Source organism: Tinamus guttatus, unplaced genomic scaffold (assembly GCF_059628265.1).
Source record: "Tinamus guttatus ecotype Peru unplaced genomic scaffold, ASM5962826v1 Tinamus_guttatus_pri_ptg000459l, whole genome shotgun sequence".
Taxonomy (NCBI): domain Eukaryota; kingdom Metazoa; phylum Chordata; class Aves; order Tinamiformes; family Tinamidae; genus Tinamus; species Tinamus guttatus.
Window position 1 is genome coordinate 8,258,964 of NW_028288993.1, and position 21,014 is coordinate 8,279,977.

General features: G+C 36.6%; 1 protein-coding gene across 15 annotated transcripts in view; it reads left to right on the forward strand.

Moving 5' to 3' along the window:
- RIMBP2 (RIMS binding protein 2) overlaps positions 1-21,014 on the forward strand; it is a 108,011-nt gene that overhangs the window by 45,167 nt on the left and 41,830 nt on the right. For 4 of the 15 annotated variants that reach the window (XM_088532450.1, XM_088532451.1, XM_088532452.1 and 1 more), the window contains 4 exons: positions 12,230-12,319; positions 16,054-16,176; positions 18,166-18,270; positions 20,672-20,722. In XM_088532450.1, the coding sequence (XP_088388576.1) occupies positions 18,169-18,270; positions 20,672-20,722 (153 nt within the window). In that variant the 5' untranslated portion in view covers positions 12,230-12,319; positions 16,054-16,176; positions 18,166-18,168. Of the gene's footprint in view, positions 1-974; positions 1,085-12,229; positions 12,320-16,053; positions 16,177-18,165; positions 18,271-20,671; positions 20,723-21,014 lie in introns of those variants that run through there. The other 11 variants (XM_088532448.1, XM_088532449.1, XM_088532443.1 and 8 more) reach the window with 10 other exon arrangements.

A 21,014-nucleotide genomic window follows, 5' to 3' on the forward strand; every position in this document is an offset into this window, starting at 1 on the left:
TTTTATATATCTTGGAATGGAAAAAGATTAAAATTGAAGTAGATTTTTGTATATTATTTGAGCTATTTTTTTTCAGTCAGTTAACATATCAGAAATATTTTACAAAATTATTTCTGACCCGTCCATTTCTCTACTTAAGTAGGATTATTAGTTAATCAGATGCTATTTTATATAAAAGATGAATTCTGTGCTGTCATAAAACACCGCTTGTTTGCTCTAATGCTCTTCAGAGTTATGATCTTATTTCAGGTAATTTGTATTTTAAGACTTTGATTAAATATTAGCAGATGTACAAACCACAACACAGTGTATGCTTTCAAAAAAGACATAAAACAATTATGTGAAGCAAAAGTGAGAACAAGGTTTTAAAAGCTATATTCAGGATATGAGCAATACATGCTTATATTAAAAAATCCTGTATGGACAAAGGGAAACGAATTTTCTCAGTGCTCAGAAGAGCCTTTTGCATCCTCTACAAATGTTTTACCCAGCTCATTTAAGAAGCTAAGCAGCAGAGATACAAGCGCTGCACTTTACCTAATGTATAACATCAATGAATAAACTTTGGTTATTTAAGCAAATATATGTGCCTTAAGCTCCAGCATGTCCTACTCTAGTTTAGGGATTAGTAATATTAGTCATAGCCTATAGTAATTAGTAATATCAACTTCTGAGGAACGAACCAAAATTTAAGTATTTACTGGCATTAAGATTGCAAACAGCCTCCCTGCATGGTACCCAGGGGAGCATGAAGCTGAGCATGGCTTGCCTTGTACAAATAAAATTAATCATACCTTACCAGATTACCCTTTTTAATGTGTTTTTCCCTCGTCTCGCCTGGTGGTAAGGAGAAGTGTCAGGGAAAGAAGGCCCTCCCCTGGACCAGCCCCCGGGGGAGTGATGTTCTCTTTCCAGGCAACAGCTAAAAGGTCAGCTTCAACTAGTAAGTGGGATTCATTTTAATTTAACGGGGCGATGTGGCATGGCATGAACGAGCAGAAAGTGGCTCTGACTCTTTCTGTCTGCCTGTGTCATTAAGGAGGGAAGATGGATGCAATTGCATGTACACGAGACTGCTTTCCGAGTAAGTGGGGGTGAAATACGTTTCGTTGCTACCACATATATATGTATAAGTAATGAAATAATTTAAGGTCGAGGGTAATATACACCTAATTAGTCATGTTGAAGGAAATTTAAGATGAACCAAAGATGCCGAATAACGTTTGCTAAAGACTTGGAAGTAGCAAAGAGATAAGGCTGATTGCAATGCTAATGCAGATTTCTAGCTGATGGTTTTATACCCTGTTGAAAGGAGAAAATAATCTATTTGGATTAATGTCATAGTTTAATGAAGGGGAAAATACTTGGGGCTCTGGATAAATTGCTTCAATATTCCACAGATCTTAAGCAGTTACTTCTTTGCCTGAATTGGGGCCTCGATGATTTAGTTTTCTTTTGATTTTATATTAAGTGGAATAATAGACAAATATCTCCCTGGCAACATTTATTAGGTTTAGAAAAGAGAAGAAAAGGTAAAGGATCATGCTAGATATGTTGTTTAGATTTTGTGTTGCCTTTGATGATATGTTAGCACAAAGCACTTTGTTCACTCCTCAAAAATGCCAGGAAAATTGTCCTCGTAGATTAAAAAGTTTCAGAACAGATTTATGACAGTAAAATAAAACAAACACCCAGAGGAGTTGTGATAGTTCTTAAAGGTTTAAAGACTTGCATGTTTCCATGGAGAACAGTGTTATACAAGAGGAAGGATTTTTATGTCAGTATCTGGCTCTGGATCTGCTTTCGTGTTGCTGTTCAGCACCAAGTTAATCATCTAAAACCACATTTCCAGGATTTTGTCTGCCTGTGTTTCAAATAAGTGAATTGAAAATGCAGTTTATTACTCAGTGTGAAAAATAGGTATTATACATACCCCCCAGATGTACAAACTATTAATACCCTCGGCATATATGTATATCTATCAATATGCAAACCTGATTTCTTATGGAAATATTGCTCTTAGCATCTTTTCTTGTATTCCATCAAATTACCTTTCCTAATACCACTTTTATTCCTATAAGCTGCAAAGTGTCTTCAAGCAGACATTGATTAAGAACTATGTTTAAAAGCTGTTTTCATTATTCTATATGCAAGAAATTTCTTGCTTCCAAAATTAGGGTAGTTCTAGTACCCATTTTGTCTCATGCTTTAAAAGATAAACATAATAAATACATTTAGGCAGGGACTTTCCTTTTGTTCTAATTATAGTGCTAGTAGGAAGTCTAGTGCATTACTATGGTTCAAGGTTGAACAATTGTAAATTATTAGCAATTTATTTTAAAAATAATGCTGTGAAGCTTTCTTCAAGTGTAGATAGTAGGTGGTCTTACTTATGGTAGATTTGGGTGGAGTGTAGAAGGATCTACCCTTCAGTAGTATGCAGGAGTATATGCAGTTTTGGAGAGTTTTTCTTAAAATCTTTCAGAGAAAGAAGTAGCCCATACTTTGATGTGGTTAGTTTTTAGCATTTATACATATTATGTCTCACACTTCAGATTTTATATATATGTCTAAAAGACATATATATAGTGCTATGTCTAACAGAAGATGCAAAATGGACTGTAAAGTCTTATTCCAAGGCTATGGTGTTATCTGATCTATAAGAAAAACTTCTGGAGCATGAAAAGCTGCTTCTGAGTGGTGCTTCTGGCATCTAACTCTTAAAATTATTCAACATATTTTTGTTTATCTCTTCTGAAATATAACCTTATCTTCTGATTTCAAGTCGTTCGTCATTTTTAAAGTCATTCCAAACTTAATGTAAAGATTTCAGTAATTATTCAACCTAGCAAGATAAACCTCAGTCCATTAAAATTGCCCTGGGAGATAAGTGAATGATTGCTAATGTCACTGGAGTTCATACTTCTTTTTTAGCATTTGCCTCTCTAAATTTATTGCTTGAAAAGATGCCGATTTACAGGAAAACGTTCCTGGGTGCGGGTGACGCTGTACATGGGTTCAGTACATTGCATCCTCCTCGGAAGTGCCACGGGTTTGTCACCTGCTGGGGCCTGACGTTACCATGACGACGGCCGATCCTCTCCTTTGCTGTTCTCTCCTCTTTGTGCATGACAAAAACGAAGGCTTTTTGAGACGTATTTGTGAAAGCTGCTCCACTAATTGCATTCGCATTATCAGAGAAATAGAACAAGAAATGCCTTGTTCTGTTTCTATAAGAATAAATTTCTATTCTAAGAAACAGAGCAATGAAATCGCCTGTTTAATAAAAGTCGCCAAGACCGCTCCATGAGGTAGACCTATATAACAGTGTCTGCAGATTACTGATGTCCATGGCCTTTAGAAGTTCCACTACCTTATCTACTGCGAGGACTCCCAGTTCACATGGCAGTTCACCCGTCTTCTGTATATCTCCTGTTGATCAGCAAATGGAAATCTTAATGCCACAGTAAATAATGGAATCGTTGTTCTCAGTTGCAGCCTTATCCTTAATGAGTTCCTGTGGTGATCAGAACTTTGTTCATGTTTGCCTAATTGACACATTTCGTTTCTTCTCCCAACTAGTCACATCGAAACAAGTAGAAAAGGTGGATAGCAAATTTCTATGTAGAAGATACATTAAAAGCAAATTCCCTTCCCATCGAAGCTCTAGCATAAGGAGATGGAGATGGGTTCTTTGACTCGTAACATGTCATTTCAGACACCTTGGGACAAAGTACGGCATCTTTCCCAGGATGGTTTTTGCTGATCTTATTTCCAAGTTGCTTAGAAACACTGAAACAGTTTGAAATAGGGTGACTGGGAGTGGGAAGAGATACCCTTAATCTTTCAGAAAGGAAGGATGTTAGAAAAGTGAAGATGCTCTTGGAGAATGACAATTTTACATTGGATTAAGTATTATATTTACTATTAAAAATTGATGTTAAAGATTCTGCAACTTGAAAAGCACTTTTTAAAATTTCTTCTGAGTATTCTAAGTGATGGAAGTGTCTGTGGACATTTTAACTTTCCAAAGCCGCTTTTTGAATGAAAAGCTTATGTTCAAGTAGTTCATTCAGCAATGGAAAAATCACCAAGGGGGAGCAAGGGGAAGATTTCCAGATCAGTTCAAATGGTCCAGTTGCCCTGCTGCCTTACCCTGGACTGAAAGAATTCAGTCTGATGTTGGTTCATGTAGAGTCAATCACAGACAGTAGTTGATAAAGATTTTTAATGCCTCAATTTTTCAGTGATTCATCTTAGAATTGTCAAACATCATTTTTGGAGAAACTTCTCATCCACAGCTTGTATTTAAGTGAAATGCCCAACATGATTCCAGGACTTACTCAGAGACAGCTAAATCCAGAACCTGAGTGTGCCTCAGCTGGCAGCTTGTGTCTTCAGGAGGACTGTTCTTCCTCGTAATGGAGAATTCCTGATATCTTCCCAAGCAGATGTCTCTGCAATGCTTATTCTATTTCGATATTGTTTTGATGGAACAGGGGCTTAGCACAGTTAATATATGTGAGGGTTGAACACAATGTTCTGCTTTTCCGTTTCCAATCAATTCCCTGGAGGAACATATCAACAATTTGTGTCTGACCATAGAAATGGAAATCAGTTGAAACATTTTAATTGTCATGCTGCCTTATCTGGGATGAGCAACATGGGTGTTTCAGTTCTCCTGTATGCAGGATTCTTACCTCACGTTGCTTCTGTGGTTGATGTCTAGAAAGGAAACATATAAAACACTTTGCGTACTCACTTAAGTCTGGAACAAGAAAGGGAGACATGGTCCATTCTACAGTTGGCTTATTTCAGGCATTTTCAGGCCCAGAGAGAGTAATTTCCTAAATATTCTCCCAAATATGTAAGTCTTATGTGACTATCACTGTCCTTTCTATGGTGTCAAGATGGTGCAGTGGATCCTTAGGTCTTTCCTGCTATATCAGAACTCCTGATATTCTACTGCAGTTCCTCTGTTCCTCCTTATTTAGTAGTGCTTTTTCAGAAGTGCTATTTTTATATGGCATTTCTTATGCTAGCTTGAGCCTACTGATGAGAGGGTAAAAACTGTATTTGTTTTCTCTTATTATGGCAGAGTATAATTTGCATGGAAATGTTCCTATTTTTAGAACGAAGAAAATCTAATTGTGAAGTGATCTTATTTAAAATGCAAGAATTTCTAAAGAGAGCCTCCTTTGTCAGGAGAATGGTAGAACAAACTCGTATCTGCCTATTAGTACTGTCTGTACAAGTTTAATTTCTTAGTCTTTAAGCACTAACATCATTAAATGTCAGGTTATACTTTCCCTTGCTACTTACTAAAATCCACCTCATCATAACTATTCAGAGTCCAAACTACAATGAAATAATAAAACCTCTCAAACAAGAGGTTTTAGTTGCATTACTTTTCATTGCATTTATAGATTTTTTTTTAAATGGTATAGGAATGGACTTTTACAAAATAGATGAAATGTTGGCCTTGTAAAAGAAACAGCAAAGTTGCTTTTTAGTTTAACAATTTCAAATCCAGTGTGTTCACAAACAGTCGTATTCACTACTGTATATTCCTACATAGCAAGCCAGAATTCAAACTGGTTTGTGAACCCACATGGAATTAGGTTATATCTAACTCATAATATGGTTTATTAAAAACGTAGCTTTATAATTATCAAACTTGATAACTCTGGAAGCCAGGACTTGGCAGTACTGTATCTTTCATGTGATACATGGGAGGGGACGTTAAGTATCTTTTTGTGTTTTCTTTCATCCCGCTTTTATCTTACTGGCACCTGTACGTAACTGTCAGATATATTGGAATAAGTGTCAGTACATCAATGAACAGGAACAGCAGAAGCATCTCCTGAGAATGCGATTTTCTCTGCTTGCTTCCAATTCCACTTTGCTCAGTGCCGTATTATATAGTGGTCAGAATTAGGCAGGATAGTCTGTATTTTTCTTGCAACATCTCCATGTTAATTACAAAGAGAAAATTAGAAAGGTGTTAATGGCAACTTCTTGTAGAGGCTGTGCCCTCAGCTAGCTCTGCTAGCTTGTCCATATTGAAGTTTGTAAATAGCTCCACTGTGTGCTATTCAGGATGAGTCAGCTTTGCCTTTAAAACCAAGCTTTCAGAAGAAGAAAAAATAAATTGGTGACCTTAGAAGTGAGGCATTTACAGGGCAGGAATATGTGAAAAATGATCAGAAGATTCTCCATGTTTTCCTTTTGCTTTAGGTACCTGTAGACCAGAGGTTTTCACTTTTCTGTTGGAGTAATGTGATTCTATTCATGTATCATCAAAATAGAGAACTATCATACAGGATTATGATCAGAGTGCTCTAATACAGTCAGGTTACTGGCAAAAACAAATTGTCTCTTAAAAAAAAAAAAAAAGCTTCAAATAAATAGTGTATAACATTTTTTTCCGAAACCAAAATAATTGATGGATGAGCAAACTAGCACACAGGGCAACAGATGCCTTACTCCAGGCAATATAGAACCTTGTTACCCAGACAGTAGTGTCAGATTGTATTAAATCTACAGAAGTCATTCTCCTACCATGAATTTTTATAGTCAGTCCTGTCTCCATAGGAGAATTTCTACTTTTCCTGCATTATGAGCACACATTTTTTGCTTTTAATTCTGCACGTCGAAAGATGAAACTCATATATCAGGTAATATCTTTTCCTTTTATCATGACTTTCATTCTTGTTTTTGTAGATATTTCTTTGTTAATGGTCTCCTGTTTTGTGATGGATGTGCTGGTGTGTGAGCCTTTAAATTTTATACTGCTTTAAATCTATGTACTGCTATAAATCTATATACTGGGTACCCCTTAAAAAATGGAGCACTGCAGGAGTATCTGTGTACATTTGGGAGTACTGTCCATTTTCTGAGTGCTTCATGAATTCTGAAAAGATCATTGGTGTTGTTTAGCTAAAGTGAAATGCTTGTCTGAGCTGAGAGTATTCCTGCCTGAAGTATTCCTTACATCCAGCAGGAAATATCCTTGCAGTTTCAAATTTTGTATGACATGTTGTATTTTAAAGACAAGATTTCAGATTCTTTTTGCAACTCACTCCGTATACAGCCCTGGTATAAGCACATGATTGGCACACCAGCTTATATGTGATATATGTAAGGCTTATTCTCCTGCTATTTAAGTAAGAAAGAAAACCTAAGCAGGAGATGTTGAGAAAAAGTTTGTGTTCTTGTTTGTTCTGTGGGTGGTCGATGCTGAACTGTGCTAAAGAACAACAGATGCTTTTGTTCTCCTGTGGAGGGGAGGTGGAATAGTTCTAAATACACCTTCTGTTGCTTCCATTCATTTCCCTTGATTTTAAATGGATATTTGTCATTAGAAAGGGGGTAACAGATTAATGGTCACCTATGTGTTCAACTAAAAATTGAAACCCAGTGTCAAGACTGGCAGCTGATGAGACTGTTTTTCTTTTGAAAGCATGAGATTTTACTTGCATTTTACTTGCACGTTAGTCTGCTAATATTCAATCAGCATTTGCCTTGTCATATGTTTTATACAGTGTTTTGTCATAACTGGCTTGGTGACTGCTTAGTCTTCAGTCTACTTGCCTTTTTTAATAGCTGCAGTGTACTGATTTGAATAAGTTAAATGATATATCTCATTTGTAGAAAACAGTTGCTTTTTAGGTGCAATTAAATTATCAGAATTGTTACTTAGGGTGAACAAATGAAGAACAGGGCAGAGAACAGCAGGGGAAACAAAAGGACAAAGCCCTCATTAAATTTATGTATAAAAAAGTCAAAAGCTATTTGTATAAAAAAAGTAAGAAGGATGATTGTGCATGGTAATGCTTTCCATGGGTTTCTTTTTAGCCTGATAATGGTTAGTTGTCAAGAAATTGAAGAATATGCATCCAGTTCTTCAAGCTGCAAAATGGATTGCAGAATCTCACAAAATTTCCTTTAGGCCTCTGCATGTTTCCTTTAGGCTTTCTATAGAGTTAGTAAATTGAGACAAAGGGAAGGTCGTAGTGGAGCAGCCCTAGCAAGGCCAAGCTGGAGACGAGAAGAATATATCCAGCCTTTTGCCTTTAGGTCCATCACTTGTGGTGGCCTCTCTATTTGTTTGCTGGCCTCTACTTTCTGTTGACCTGGAGGTTCTGTTGCAAATTGGCAGTTGTAGGAGCTGAAGTGTTGCCCTCTTGGCAGTGCATTCAGTGCTAGATGCCAAAGAACAGACCAGGAAAATACTTTTCATTTGAGTACCCCATCCTAAAGGAGTATAGTCCTCTGTTAAGAGAGAAAAAACATAACTGGGTGGGACTTTCAAAAAATAGCTATCATCTCCCTTAATATGTGTTTGAAGCTTCAAAATTCTTTCAGGATCCAACCCTAAAAATCTAATGAAATCAAGTCACAGCAGAGTAAAATAATAATAAAGTGTCTTGGATTTCCCCCAAAATGAAAAGCACCCATTTGTGTTTCTCTCTGGCCCCTATCAAATCAACATATGCATGTGAATTTCTGTAGCTCCTTTCTGTGGATCAGACAGAATATTGTTACTCCAAGAGACCTCTGAAAATAGCACGGATTTTAATTGTTGCTTTCCTTTCTGTGAGATTACCAAACCCCAGCAGAACTAGCAATCCTGTTGTTTTTGCTATGCTCAGCTGTGTTGTTGTGTATGATACAAAATGTTTGAGATCTGTACTGTTTAAATGTTTTTTCATACAGATAAATAATAAGAGTGGAAAAATGAAAATGAAAAAGGGAAAGTTAAAAATCATTTACTGAGTGCAGGGAGTTCACCACAGGGGAAACAGAGAGCTCTCTGAACATTAGGTTTCTCCATATACAGAACACCAGGTTCTTATCAGGTATTTTTGTCTGTTGTGCATTTTTGTAGATCAATCAAGTATATTCACGAGATGTGAAAGTTTTATGTGATTGAGCTATGAAAGTAGTCTAGGGAATTTTAGAGATGAGATGGATAGCTTCATGTGTATGTTTTCTTTCCTCATCTTTATGTGGTATTTCTCCTGCGAGGTGATCAAGCAGAAGCCTCCATTGCCTCCTTTCTCCAGCTTTGCCTACTGTGCCATAACTTTAACTTTTTTTTTCTTTCCATTGTATTTTCAATATGGGTGAAGGGGAAATTCTGGGTACACATCTTGCTTGAGGTTGTTAGTAGATAATATTTTCCACGATCCAAGCCATTATGTATTGTTCCAAAATCCTAGGCATATCTCAGAAGTTGAAGAAACCTTTTAAAGGAGTTGAAAGTTAATTGTTATTTCTATCTTATGCTCCTTGCACAGATAGCAAAAGAGCTTTAAAATAACCCAATCATTTGATGGGAAAAAATTACTATTATCTGTGATTACTGTGTTGTGTTGGGAATCTCACACATGGGTCCTAGTGGGTTTAGAGGCAGTGCTTTAAAATGCTGCTGTGCCCAGCTGGAGACTTGTCCCTTTGCTGAAGTTGATCATTCTTATCCAAGGCAAATGAAGAGGTCGATGTCTGTACGTATGACAGTGTTTTGCTGAAACCTTTCTTTATGAGTAGAGTGAGAGGAGTTTGAGTAAAATGCTAGACTGCAAACTGAGCAGGAAGGGAAATGAGAGACATGGCCATGCTGATAACCTTCTACAGAAGAACCTGAGTGCTATTAACAGGCAGTCACTATTTAAACTATTGCACCTTAATCTTTTTCTATTAGAGCCTTTATTTATTAGAGCCTTTTTTCTATTAGAGCCTTTTTCTATTATTTCTATTTTCTATATTGTATGGGTTTATTTTTGTTAAGAGATGACTCAGATCAACAAACTATTAAACTAATATGGAAATTTTTGAGTTGACGGTAATTATGACATGTGTCATCATCAGAATAGAAGAACTGATAAAGTAATTTGGCTAAAACGTAGGAGGCAGGTTCAATTGCTGGCTTTAAATCACATTACTAAGACCATTGATGGATCATATGTTCCTAATTCTTCTTCTAAGAGCAAATAGTCTAAATATTGTAGATATGCATGTGTTTATGTCACTTTGAAACACATTAATAATGCTTATGAATATATTGTATTGCAAATTATTGCAAATACTGCACAAATGCACCTTTGCTTCTGGCTTTCTTAGTTGCTCTGTGTCTACCTTTGTGATTTTTGACTATAAAAGTATTTCCTCTTACCATTTCAGATGATTCTTGATTCTAGAGGATTTAGTTGGGAAAGGGAACATAGGTATTACCACTAAAATTAATAGAAACATAACAGAGAGAAACTTATAAGTAAGGACCAGTGAAACTGAGATGGTTACTGGCCTAGTTCCATTCAGACTTGCAAATAACATTGTAAAAGTCATTTTCTTTGGGTAGGATTAACAGCTAGCCCAGTTGTTCTACCATCTCTCATAAACCAGTTTTTTTCTGGAGATTTAAAGCGTGGTGTGCAGGATGCTGGCTTAGACTTGCATTGCTTGCTCTGCCTCTCCTTTCCCTTCTTCTCCCCAAGTGCCTTGTTGTCACTTATTCCACATTCAAGTCAGCTGAGCAATATCGATTTGCAACAAGTGCAGACTGATTCATTAAAGTCAATTCTAAATGTGGCCTGATTTAAATGCTAAAGAGCACTGTCCGTTATATGCAAGGGTGTCAAAGTGGGTAGTGTAGCTTATTTTTCCCTTGTATTCAGAATAGATGTACTTTTTTTTTTTTACAAATGACTTTCAGTACTTAATAGCATACAGTGATTTATTTGTACATCCAAGAAACTGCATAGTGCAGTTTGCTCATATTGTAAAAATATTTACTGATTTAATTCACACCTGTTAAAATGTAACATGAGCTACAAAATTCTCCTTATTTTGGCCCTTGGAACAGTCTAGCGTATCCCAGGGTGTGACTGCCACTTTTAATTGCATCCTAAACAACAGACTTTCTAGAACTTGAGAAACAGTAATTGCTGAGCTCTGCATGCATGAAAAAAGAAATATCGCAGCCGTTATCATCATTACTTAACTAAATATTTCTGTTATCCTTTAGTTACATTCAAACTTGACAGTCAGACTACCATTCGGAGTGTCAGAAATGGAATATTATCTGCAAAATGAATTGCTATGTTAAAATCATTGTCACTTAGAAGAACTCAGAATGTCCTTTTTTATGTGAGATATTTTATATAACTGGCAATTTAATCTTGTTTCCTATGATTCATATAATTATACTTTCTGTGTGTGTGACCCCGTAAGTTTTAAAGCCAACGGCTAAATTTTAATCAGGTTTGATCTTAGAAGTAATTCACTGCAGAAAAAGCTGCATGTGCCATATAAGAAAAGCCTCATTTGGAGGTCACACCTTCTTAGATATTGAAGTCAAGTAGCCATTAGGCAGAAACCCATAAACGTTTTTTAACTCTGACACTCAAAACTATTGATGCTTAGAAAACAATTTAGATAAATAGTTTAACAGTTTTGGTTCACCAAAAATGCTTTATATCTATTCAAAGCATGGGTCTTGCAAGCAGAAAGCATTGAAAGTGGCTTAGGAAATGGTGTGCTTATAACAAGTTTTTTGATTCAAGTGGCACAAAAAATATTTAAATTACAGAATTTAAAAATTCCTCTTTTGGGACTTCTACATTTGGTAAACCAAAAATGTCATTTTTTTTTAAATGAGAATTAAACAGAGAAATTAAATTGAACATTTTTTCTTTTGATTGAACACAGTTGTGCTGATAGTGTGATTTTTTTTTAAATCACCCAAAGTGGCTCCAATCTCACTTGTAAGTTTTACAAAACCCAATGTAGATTTTTTTTGGCAAAATTTTCAAGGGATAGCATAGAATAGAAATGCTGATGAAGGATGAAAGTTTCCACATTGGTCACCATAGTGCTGGTTGTAGAACCAAGTCATTTTCCAGCCCTAGGAGAGGCCGCTAGGTTACAACCACAGGGAGATATTTTTTTACACACACCAGACCTGTGATGTCAGGTCACCTCCTTTTGTCTGCACATCTTTAATCAGATCATCTGTTGAAGAAAAATGTATTTTTTTCATAGAGCTGACTGTGATTGCAAACTGATCTGCTGTTTCTGCATCTTTAGTGCCTTTGCCTTTGTGCCAGCTGTCACTTGTAGTATTTTGCTAATACCAAATAATGCAAAATATTCTTTCTTTTAGTACTTAATAGGATGTAGTATAATGAAGATAAATGGTACATAACACCTTTTACCTGTGTTCTAGGAAAATGAACTGAAGGATGCTGTGCAAGAAAAGAATCGCCTGAGCCTTCAGTATGCAAGTGTGTCCCACAAAGCACTGCAGTATGACCAGGTAACATCACATGCAGTCATGCCTTGTAGAAATGAGGCTGCAGAGTGATAAAAGTAGAATGTACAGACATATATTTTTGCTTGTTTTTTTTCTTGAATACACAAAATACATCAATTACAATAGTTGACAAAAAAAATATGAACAAGTTTTACTCTAGATTTTAAACCCACTGATGAGCTTTATAGGGAAATATTTTTTATTTAACACTTTATCTTTTTCTTGCCCTCTGCATTTTTCCTATGCATTTTTTATTTCTCTGTAAAATGTAGAAATGCTGATTTTCAGCCTTGTGTGTCCAAAATTGTCATTTCCTTTGCAGCATGGCAGGTGGCATAGCTCCTTGTGTCTGCTATTCCACGTCCTCTTAGAAAATCTGCTTTTATAGGAAGAATTTTTTTTGTACCTGTTACAGGACCAAATCTATCTTTCTGACTGTAGTGATAATATCCGTGGCAAAAGCTGCCTGGCGTGAGCAGGATGTCAGACGGTGCTGGTGTCTGTTACCTTGCCACATATGCACACGGTGGAAGGAAGAAACATCGTGAACCAGCCACTTTTCAGGGCTGGCTAAAAATAAAGCTCCAATCTGGGATTTCTGCAGGGTTTGAGTGAGTTGCTCAGCAACCCCATTCACATCAGAAGAGCCGTAGCTCTCACAGGCCCTAGTGAAAGCCCATCCCCAAAAGGCACAGAACACAGTGATAGCCACGTGTTTTGGTATCTCTGGTGTGCAGGAGGCGTGGAGTGGCCTCGTGATAAAACTCCAGACCAAAGGAGGTCTTAGTTAGTCCCCAAACAAACAGGGCAAATTGCTGAGATCCAGAAGTGGTGATGCAGCTACCTTACATTTTGTGCATAGCACCTCATGCCCAGGCATTTCTGGTGTTTTCTGTTTCAGGTTTAGGGAAGAACATAAATTGGTTTTATATAAATAAACAGTAAAAAAACGTTTTATGATAGATGAAAACCATGTGGAACATGGCATCACTTAGTTTTATTCCTCCATCTGTCGAGAATTTCTCCCTCTCCTAATGCTTTTCTCATCTCTTTACTGCTGCGTATACATCACACTTAGTGTTTACTTCTCGAGGCACATGAGGATAAGGAACCTTACCCAGGGAGTTTTGCATTCCAGCTGACACAGATATAACGTAGTATTAATGCAGTGAAAGCTCAGTGTGCTCTTGGCACTAGAAATGTTTGCCCTCTTTTATTATCAAAGATGAGGAACTATACAATATATTTTATTATAGATAGAGTCTGTCTCTTGCTCATATAGAGAATTTGAGATATGTTGAACAATCCAGTAAAAACAATTCAAAATTGAAGACGTGAAATGTCAACCTAAGAGAAAATAGTAGTAAAATTACCTTTTACTGTTATGTGGTCAGAATTTGTCATATTATGGATGTTTCTTTCTTCAAATATATGAAAAATCTCTGGAAGGCTCTTTGCAATAGTTGAGGGTTCCTGCACTATTTAGTATCATAGTCTCGATAGGATCAATGACTTCCTTTATGTACACCCTCTTGCCTTTGGCAACTTTAAAAATAGGCAAGAGAGGAGGATCTTTGCATCATACTTTATTGTAACAAAACTGCGCTGGATGGCAGAGCAGGTGTTTTGAGAGAATGATTTGCATTTTTTTTTATCACACGTAGAATGAGGTTGAAGATAGATTCTTTGTGCATTTCAGGTTACTTTGTCCTATTTCAGAATGTGTGAAACTACAAAACTACTGCAGGTCAAAGTTGCAGAAGAGTTCTGGCAGAGGGAGAAAGTGCTGGAAGGGAAAACCTACCCAGAAATATTTGTTTATTTTCCTCAGTGAGGACTGTTTTAGAAAAAACAGGTCCACTTTCTCCAAATGGGGTTACAGGAGTGTGTATTCTATCACACAGAACAGGCAAAACTATTGCTTATTTATTATACAGCGCAGTTGCTCAAATTTGACCATAGAGAAGAGCAGGTACAAGGAGCTGTTTAAATCCTCAAAATAAAGGTTAAATTGCGTATCAGTGAAAGAAAGCTGTATTTGACACATGAAGAAATTGTGTTCAGTGTTTGGCTGATAGAACATTTCACCAATGAAATAAACTGCTGGCTTGTTTTTCTGATAACTAATTCAAATTTTGGAACGTGGAAGACACTTTAGCAATGTTCTGGCCTTCACAACGGACTCAGATAAGGGCAAATTTAATAAGTGGAAGCTATGGCTGGAAAGGAAATTGGTCAATGCAGTAAACAGATAATCATCACAGATCAAAATATTTCCTGTATTTCTTTCATTAGATTAGATCTGTTTAGGATGACTCTCTATTTAGGTCAACTTTTTTGCCACTGGGAACTTTGATATTTTGATGTGTTCTACGTGTAATTTAAGTTCATGTATCCCCATATATTCTTAAACAGTTTGCTGGAGCGATCATTCAATTTGTATTTAGTGACAGTTTTTTGTATAAACATAAGTAAGCGCATGATAAATTTTCAGATTTTATGCTGCTTTATGCGTTCTATACTTTTATCACTGTTTTGTTTGTGATATGGAGTCTTCAGAAGGAGAAGGTCATGACAAGCATGTCCCATAGAAACACGAAGAGTCCGAAGTATTACTATATGTAAGTAAGGCAGTTATTGGAAGGCAGTTGTTCCTAAGCTCCAGCTAATGTAGCTGCTGTGCTTTGAGATCCTGGGTGAAAGATCTACCCATCTGTAATTCATATATTTTTTGAACTGCATTAGCAGTCTGTAGGTACTATTTGTAGCCCACAGCCCCTTAACTGTCACTTGGAAAAAAAATGCATAGCAGAAAGGTAGCATGCATATTAGCTCCCCAAAATATTTGGGGTACAATGACCAATGAGTTTATAAAATGTTATATGAAGGTAATTAGTTGGTATCACCTATTTTAAAGACAGGAAAAATTGAATTTTGAAGAAAGTAATTTTTTATTGAAACTTGTTCAAAACCTTTGTTTTCATTCATTTTCAGTAAATCAGCTGAGAACCACAGCCGAAGTAAACCTGGGTTGTTGATGGCAATACCTCATTGCTTCATTTTTGCGCTCCATTATTCTCCAACAATCTATATTGAATGATCTGAGCAGCAGAATACAATGCAAAGGATGGAGGAAGTTAATACATTCTGAAAAGCCATTGTTTAACAGTGTCCTTGGCTTTAAAGAAATGTGGGAAAAGGAAAAGAAAATGTGTAGAAAAAAATCCTGAGGTTGACAATAATTGCATCAGTTCTTGTGGAAAACATGATTTGTTCCATTTTCCTCTTTTTTTTTTCTTTTTTTTTTCTAGTCCATTGCACTCTAAAAAGCTCCTTACAAAGATGAATACTAAGGCTGGCTGAAGCAATTTAGATTGTTTGGTCCACAGCAGAATTTTCAAGTTAACAAACTGGAGCCAGAAGGCAAATAGAAAGGCTGAGCTAGTTTCCAAAAGGTCCCTTTGGAAAATCCTCAGGAAATACTGGGATTGGAGATTGCTTAATGCTCTGAGTTCTTAAAAATATATATATAAATAAATAATTTTGCTGGTTAAATGAAAAAAAAAGGAACTTCTCACTTCCTTGACCGAATTGCAAAGGAAAGATGAGCTGCATAGAGGTTAAAGCCCTGAGATCTTGCCATTTTTTTCGTATTTTCATTTACACATGGAGAATTGTTTATGTCAGCTGTGCATTTCCCTGTGTTAATTATCTGAATCACACTTTTATTTTTCTAGGTGAAATCAGACTATGAACATCTTAGAGAAACCCTTATTAGAGTGACCAAAGAACGAGATTTGGCTGTAAAGGAAAAACACCAGCTCCAAGCCAAGCTGGAGAACTTAGAGCAGGTCCTAAAGGTTGGTATAATGCTGTGAATTTCAAATACCCAGTATTTCTATTACTTGTTTAATACTCACATTGTATGGAATACGGTACACAAAATATCTGTGAGGCATCTTAAACTAGCAGGAAGAGAGAATATATATTTGGAAGCCTCTATCAACAACTAGTTGTAGGATTTCACTCTGCAGCTAGTTACTGGATGCAAGTCAAGATGAGAAGAAAAGGATGAGAAGTGACTGCTGATGAAGGAAATAGGAACAGCTTTTGAAATATTTCACTTTAGAGAAGACTCTATCCCCTGGCCTGGCTTGATAGAAAGTGTCACTTTGTGGTCTTGTGAAACAAGCTGTTGGTCACAACTCCTACAACCTGTGTAACCTATGTAGAAAGAAAAAAAGTGGGAAAAAAGTTCTAATGGTGGGAAGGAAGAAGCGCTTTTATAGGAGACAGCCAAATTCCCAATTCCCAGTAACTTGATAAACCAAACCTGACCGATGAGGACTAATGGTGAGGACTCTAAAAGGTTCCTTGGAGACAAAAAGCTGGTGCCCAGTGTGATGGGGTAGAGGGAGACAGAAACAGAGAGGAATGTGATATGGTGGAAACACAAACTGGTTGGAATGGGCAGCTATTCCTGATTCCCTTAGTTGTAGCAAATATGGAAGCTGTGACACAAAAATTGCCACAAAAATGCCTTGACAGCTAAGGTTCAACAGCTAGGGTTATGCAGAAGAGAAAAAAAACCTAAATACTGCTAATGGATATCCATGAGGATATCCAATTATCTTTTGTACAATATGCACAGCTGAGAAATATCTACAGCCAAAAATAAAAAAAAATCTTTGATAAACTCCTCAGAAAACAAGCTACAACTGAGAGTCAAAACTATAGAGTTGAAAGCATCTTTGATGAAGTGTTTTTTTTTTTTTTAGCCAACACATCAAATGAAAACTCCAAGTAGAGCTTAAATGGAGTATGGGAAACATTTCTATTTCCTTTGCAAATGTGCTGAGATGGAGAGGAGCAAGCCTCACGCTACTGCCTCTCTTTATTATTAATAATGTGTAGCACAGAATAACGGCTCATTAAAGGTTAGCAATAAATATGCTCGGGTAAAATATTCTCTTGTACGGGATACCGGGTATTTTGGCTTTAGTCCATTGCAGCCATGGATTTGTGTTTCCAAGTGCTGATTCTTGATAGGTTTCTACGTAATAACCCTGGTGCTGCAGATAAGGAATTGTGCTTCTGCTCTGAGAGTATTATGGGATGAATTTGGAAAATAAAAATCTTTAATACCAGCCTCACCAGGGAGGAGATGAAAATCTGTAAAGAGCTCTTGCTTAACTCCCATTTATTAAACAGAGTGTTTGAAAGAATAATGATACTGGGCAGAATAATATTAACTTGTAATGAAAATACCTTTATCTCCAAAGGGTATCTTGACACTGTTCAGCTCGTACTCCTAAGAACTTTGCCTCATACTGCTTTGAATCATTAGTAGCAAGTGTTCTTTAAAAGTTGTTTTTCAGTACTGTGTAGTAACTTCTATCCAAATCCACCCCTTTTAATTTTTTTTTGTGTTTTTTGTTCTATTATCAATTTTCAATAGTAAGCAATTTCTTGGGGGTCATAATTTGCAACAAAAATCTCAAAATCACATCCTGAACAAAAAGTCAGTGAGGAATTTGTCAAGCCAATGGTTTTCTGAGATTTAATTTTTCAGCATAACACCATATATAAGTGTAAGAATACAATAGGAGCTGTTCAGCTGCCCAGCACAGAGGCCACGTTGCTAGCAATGATGAAGTCATATCTCTTAACAGAGATTATTACCAACATGCCTGAGTTTCACAGGAACAATACGTCTCTAAGGACTGTCTGAATTGAAATCCTACCCAGTTTGCCTTTTGCCTATCAGTGAAACCGGAGAGTTTTTAGGTTGAGATGAGCGTTTGCCTGTTGGCGTCTCCTCATAGTTTGGTCTTCTTCCCTTGATACAGCATATGCGAGAGGCTGCTGAACGGCGGCAACAGCTGGAGTTGGAGCATGAGCAAGCCTTGGCTGTCCTCAACGCCAAACAGCAGGAAATCGAGCTCCTGCAGAAGGTAAGGGGAGTTGGGGGAATCGGGAGAAACGGCCAATCCCATGGATGGAGCACAGGGCAGATCCGTTAGTTTAAAAGTAGTCCAAAGGTACCAAACCATTTCCTACCTGCCAAAACAAAAATCCCATTCTAGCTAGAAATGGGTCTAGATGTTGTTTGCCTTAACCATAAAGTTCCACTTAGCCAACTGAAGTCTTCCTTTTTATTTTCTGTAAAGTTTTTAAAATCAACCTACCTAGGGATATTTAGGGATATTCCAAAATGCTACGTTTTTATCATATTCAGATATCTTTACTTCTGTGTAAATTTCGGACTTTAATTTCTTGGCAAAACATGAATGTTAATCAAAGAAACATACAGCTTTTTGTCTTGCTTATCTTTATTGCAAACTTCCAAATCCAAAAAAATGTGGGTCTCTGTTACAGATTGGTGATTGGAATCTAGTCTTTCTAATGCTATATTTTCCAGTGTTTTTTGCTAAGCTTTAGCAAGATAGACTTTTTACAGTATCAAGGAGGTTTTATATTTGCTATTTTACTGAGTATAAACACCTGAGTGTCTGAAGCCAATGATGAAATTCTTTTCAGTGGATCAAAGTTCATTTATGTTAAAATCCAAGATCACTTATGTTGAAAATTATTAATCATTTACCACCAAGTTTATCACTTCTGGCTTAGAATTGCTGTACTGAAAGGTATTGTAGCAATTCATGCATTACTAAGAAGCATTTGAGAAATAATTCATCCCTCTTTCTGATTTTCTTCATTAGCCTGAAACCTTCCTCCCAGTGCTTCGTGCCGAAATTCATTTTTGCCTTGAAACACCTAATTCATTATGTGATGAAGTTGCTATTTTGTCTTATTATTGCCTTTCGTGATAAGGATCTGTGATAACTTAAACGGTTGTGCTACCCATTGCATCTCTTGAGAAAATCTGCACGTATTATTCATTCTGAATAGTTCTCAAAAAGAAGAAAGACCTCTTTTTCTAGTTTTGATTTTCAGGCCTTTCAAGCTCCATTTCTTTTCCCTTCTGTCAAGTCGCAGCAGGATCTCAGCTTGGTTGAAATGCCTAGTTTCTTCTATAATACCGTTAATGTAATAATAACCTTAAGGAAAGCATTCAAGATACTAAAAGATTACAGGGAAAATCTGTATTTTGTGCTGTTCTACCTTGTACCAAGGCGGGTACCAAGCTAGCCCATAGACCTGCAGTAGTCTGCACATGGTAGGTGGACACTGAGAGTAATTTATCCTGCTTCTTGTCTCTGGTGTTCAGAGCATCAGCTTTCAACCTTATAATGGAGTATATATTGAGAGAAAAGTCATTTAAATATATCAGTTACCTAGGTAACTGTGATACTCTGATTCTGTCATTAAACAGGAATTATTGGCTCATACTTCATCCTAATAAGTGCTGCGTTATTTTTTTTTCCCCCTTTTTATTGGATTTATCTAATTACTTGAAAAGGGACTGTGAAATGAAACTGGTTTCTCTAGTAATAACAGGATGGCATTCAGCAGTATATCTTGTTACCATCGCAAAGTCGCTGATGACCCACAGTAACGTGCACTTTAAAACAAGGTCAGGAACTGCTCCAGTCTAATGCATTTGTTGTCCCATTTTGATATACTAAATAAAAATCATCCTGCGCACGCATGTATCCCCATCAGATTGTTTAGATTTTCACCGTAAAAAGAAGAACATAATATTGTTCGTCCTGGTTGTGTGTTGATAAGGTTTCAGATAAAGGTGTTTTTTCCTTTTCTCCAAGAAAGCTTTAATACAACAGTTCGATGAAAAAGGGAGATAGCTATTGATACAGCTTCCCTTAGCATTTATCAAGAGCTCGAATGTTGGGTAGATTTTATTAAACTTGTAATGATGGATAACACAAGGGTTTCTATTACCTGTCATCATATACTTGCCAGTGTTTCTGGAGCCAAAACTCCTCTTTACATTATACAACCTATCTTCCAGGGTGTTACCAGCTATTTAGTTAGTGCAGTACCAGTATCTATTAGCTAGGGCCTGAATCTAACTTTTGGGTCACTTTTTCCTAACAGGTATTGTGAGCTTCTACTCTGTGAGTCTTCGGGAATATAACCTAGCAAAAAATAAACAGCTTATTTTTCACTTTCGGTTTAGAGGGTTTCAGAATTGCTCAAGGTGTGTTCATGCTTGTCTGGTTCAACAAAACACTGAAGGAATTAAACTTTAGTGAGATTCGATCTGTCTCACTGTCCTATTTTGATGGCTTGGAAACCAAAGTGTTCTATTGTATTGATGGATGCAGCACTTGAAGACTGTCAAAGACTTTGGTCTGAGTGCACAGTATGATATGAGCACACTATATGTGGCCTAACTGATTTTTTCTTTTCTTCCTAAATGATAAAAACAAGGCTCAGGTTGAAGCTAAGAAGGAACATGAAGGAGCAGTTCAGTTGCTAGAGGTAAGAAGATCTTCTTTGTATTATCTGTAGTTATGGAGGATCAATTCCGAACATGCTATCATGACAGTATAATCACTTCTGATAGATTCAAGTAATACGCAAGCAAATTTGTGTAATGTTTAATGTCATCTTTAAAAGTTTGCAGTTATGACTGTATTGAACTGGCTCTTGGAAGCGACATTTCTGTACCTTGGCTTCTCTTTGTATAAAATGAAAATATTTAAACCATTTGTTGTCAGCTTCTATCAGATGAGTAAAAAGGAAGGGTTTTTTTCATGAAAATCATTATAGT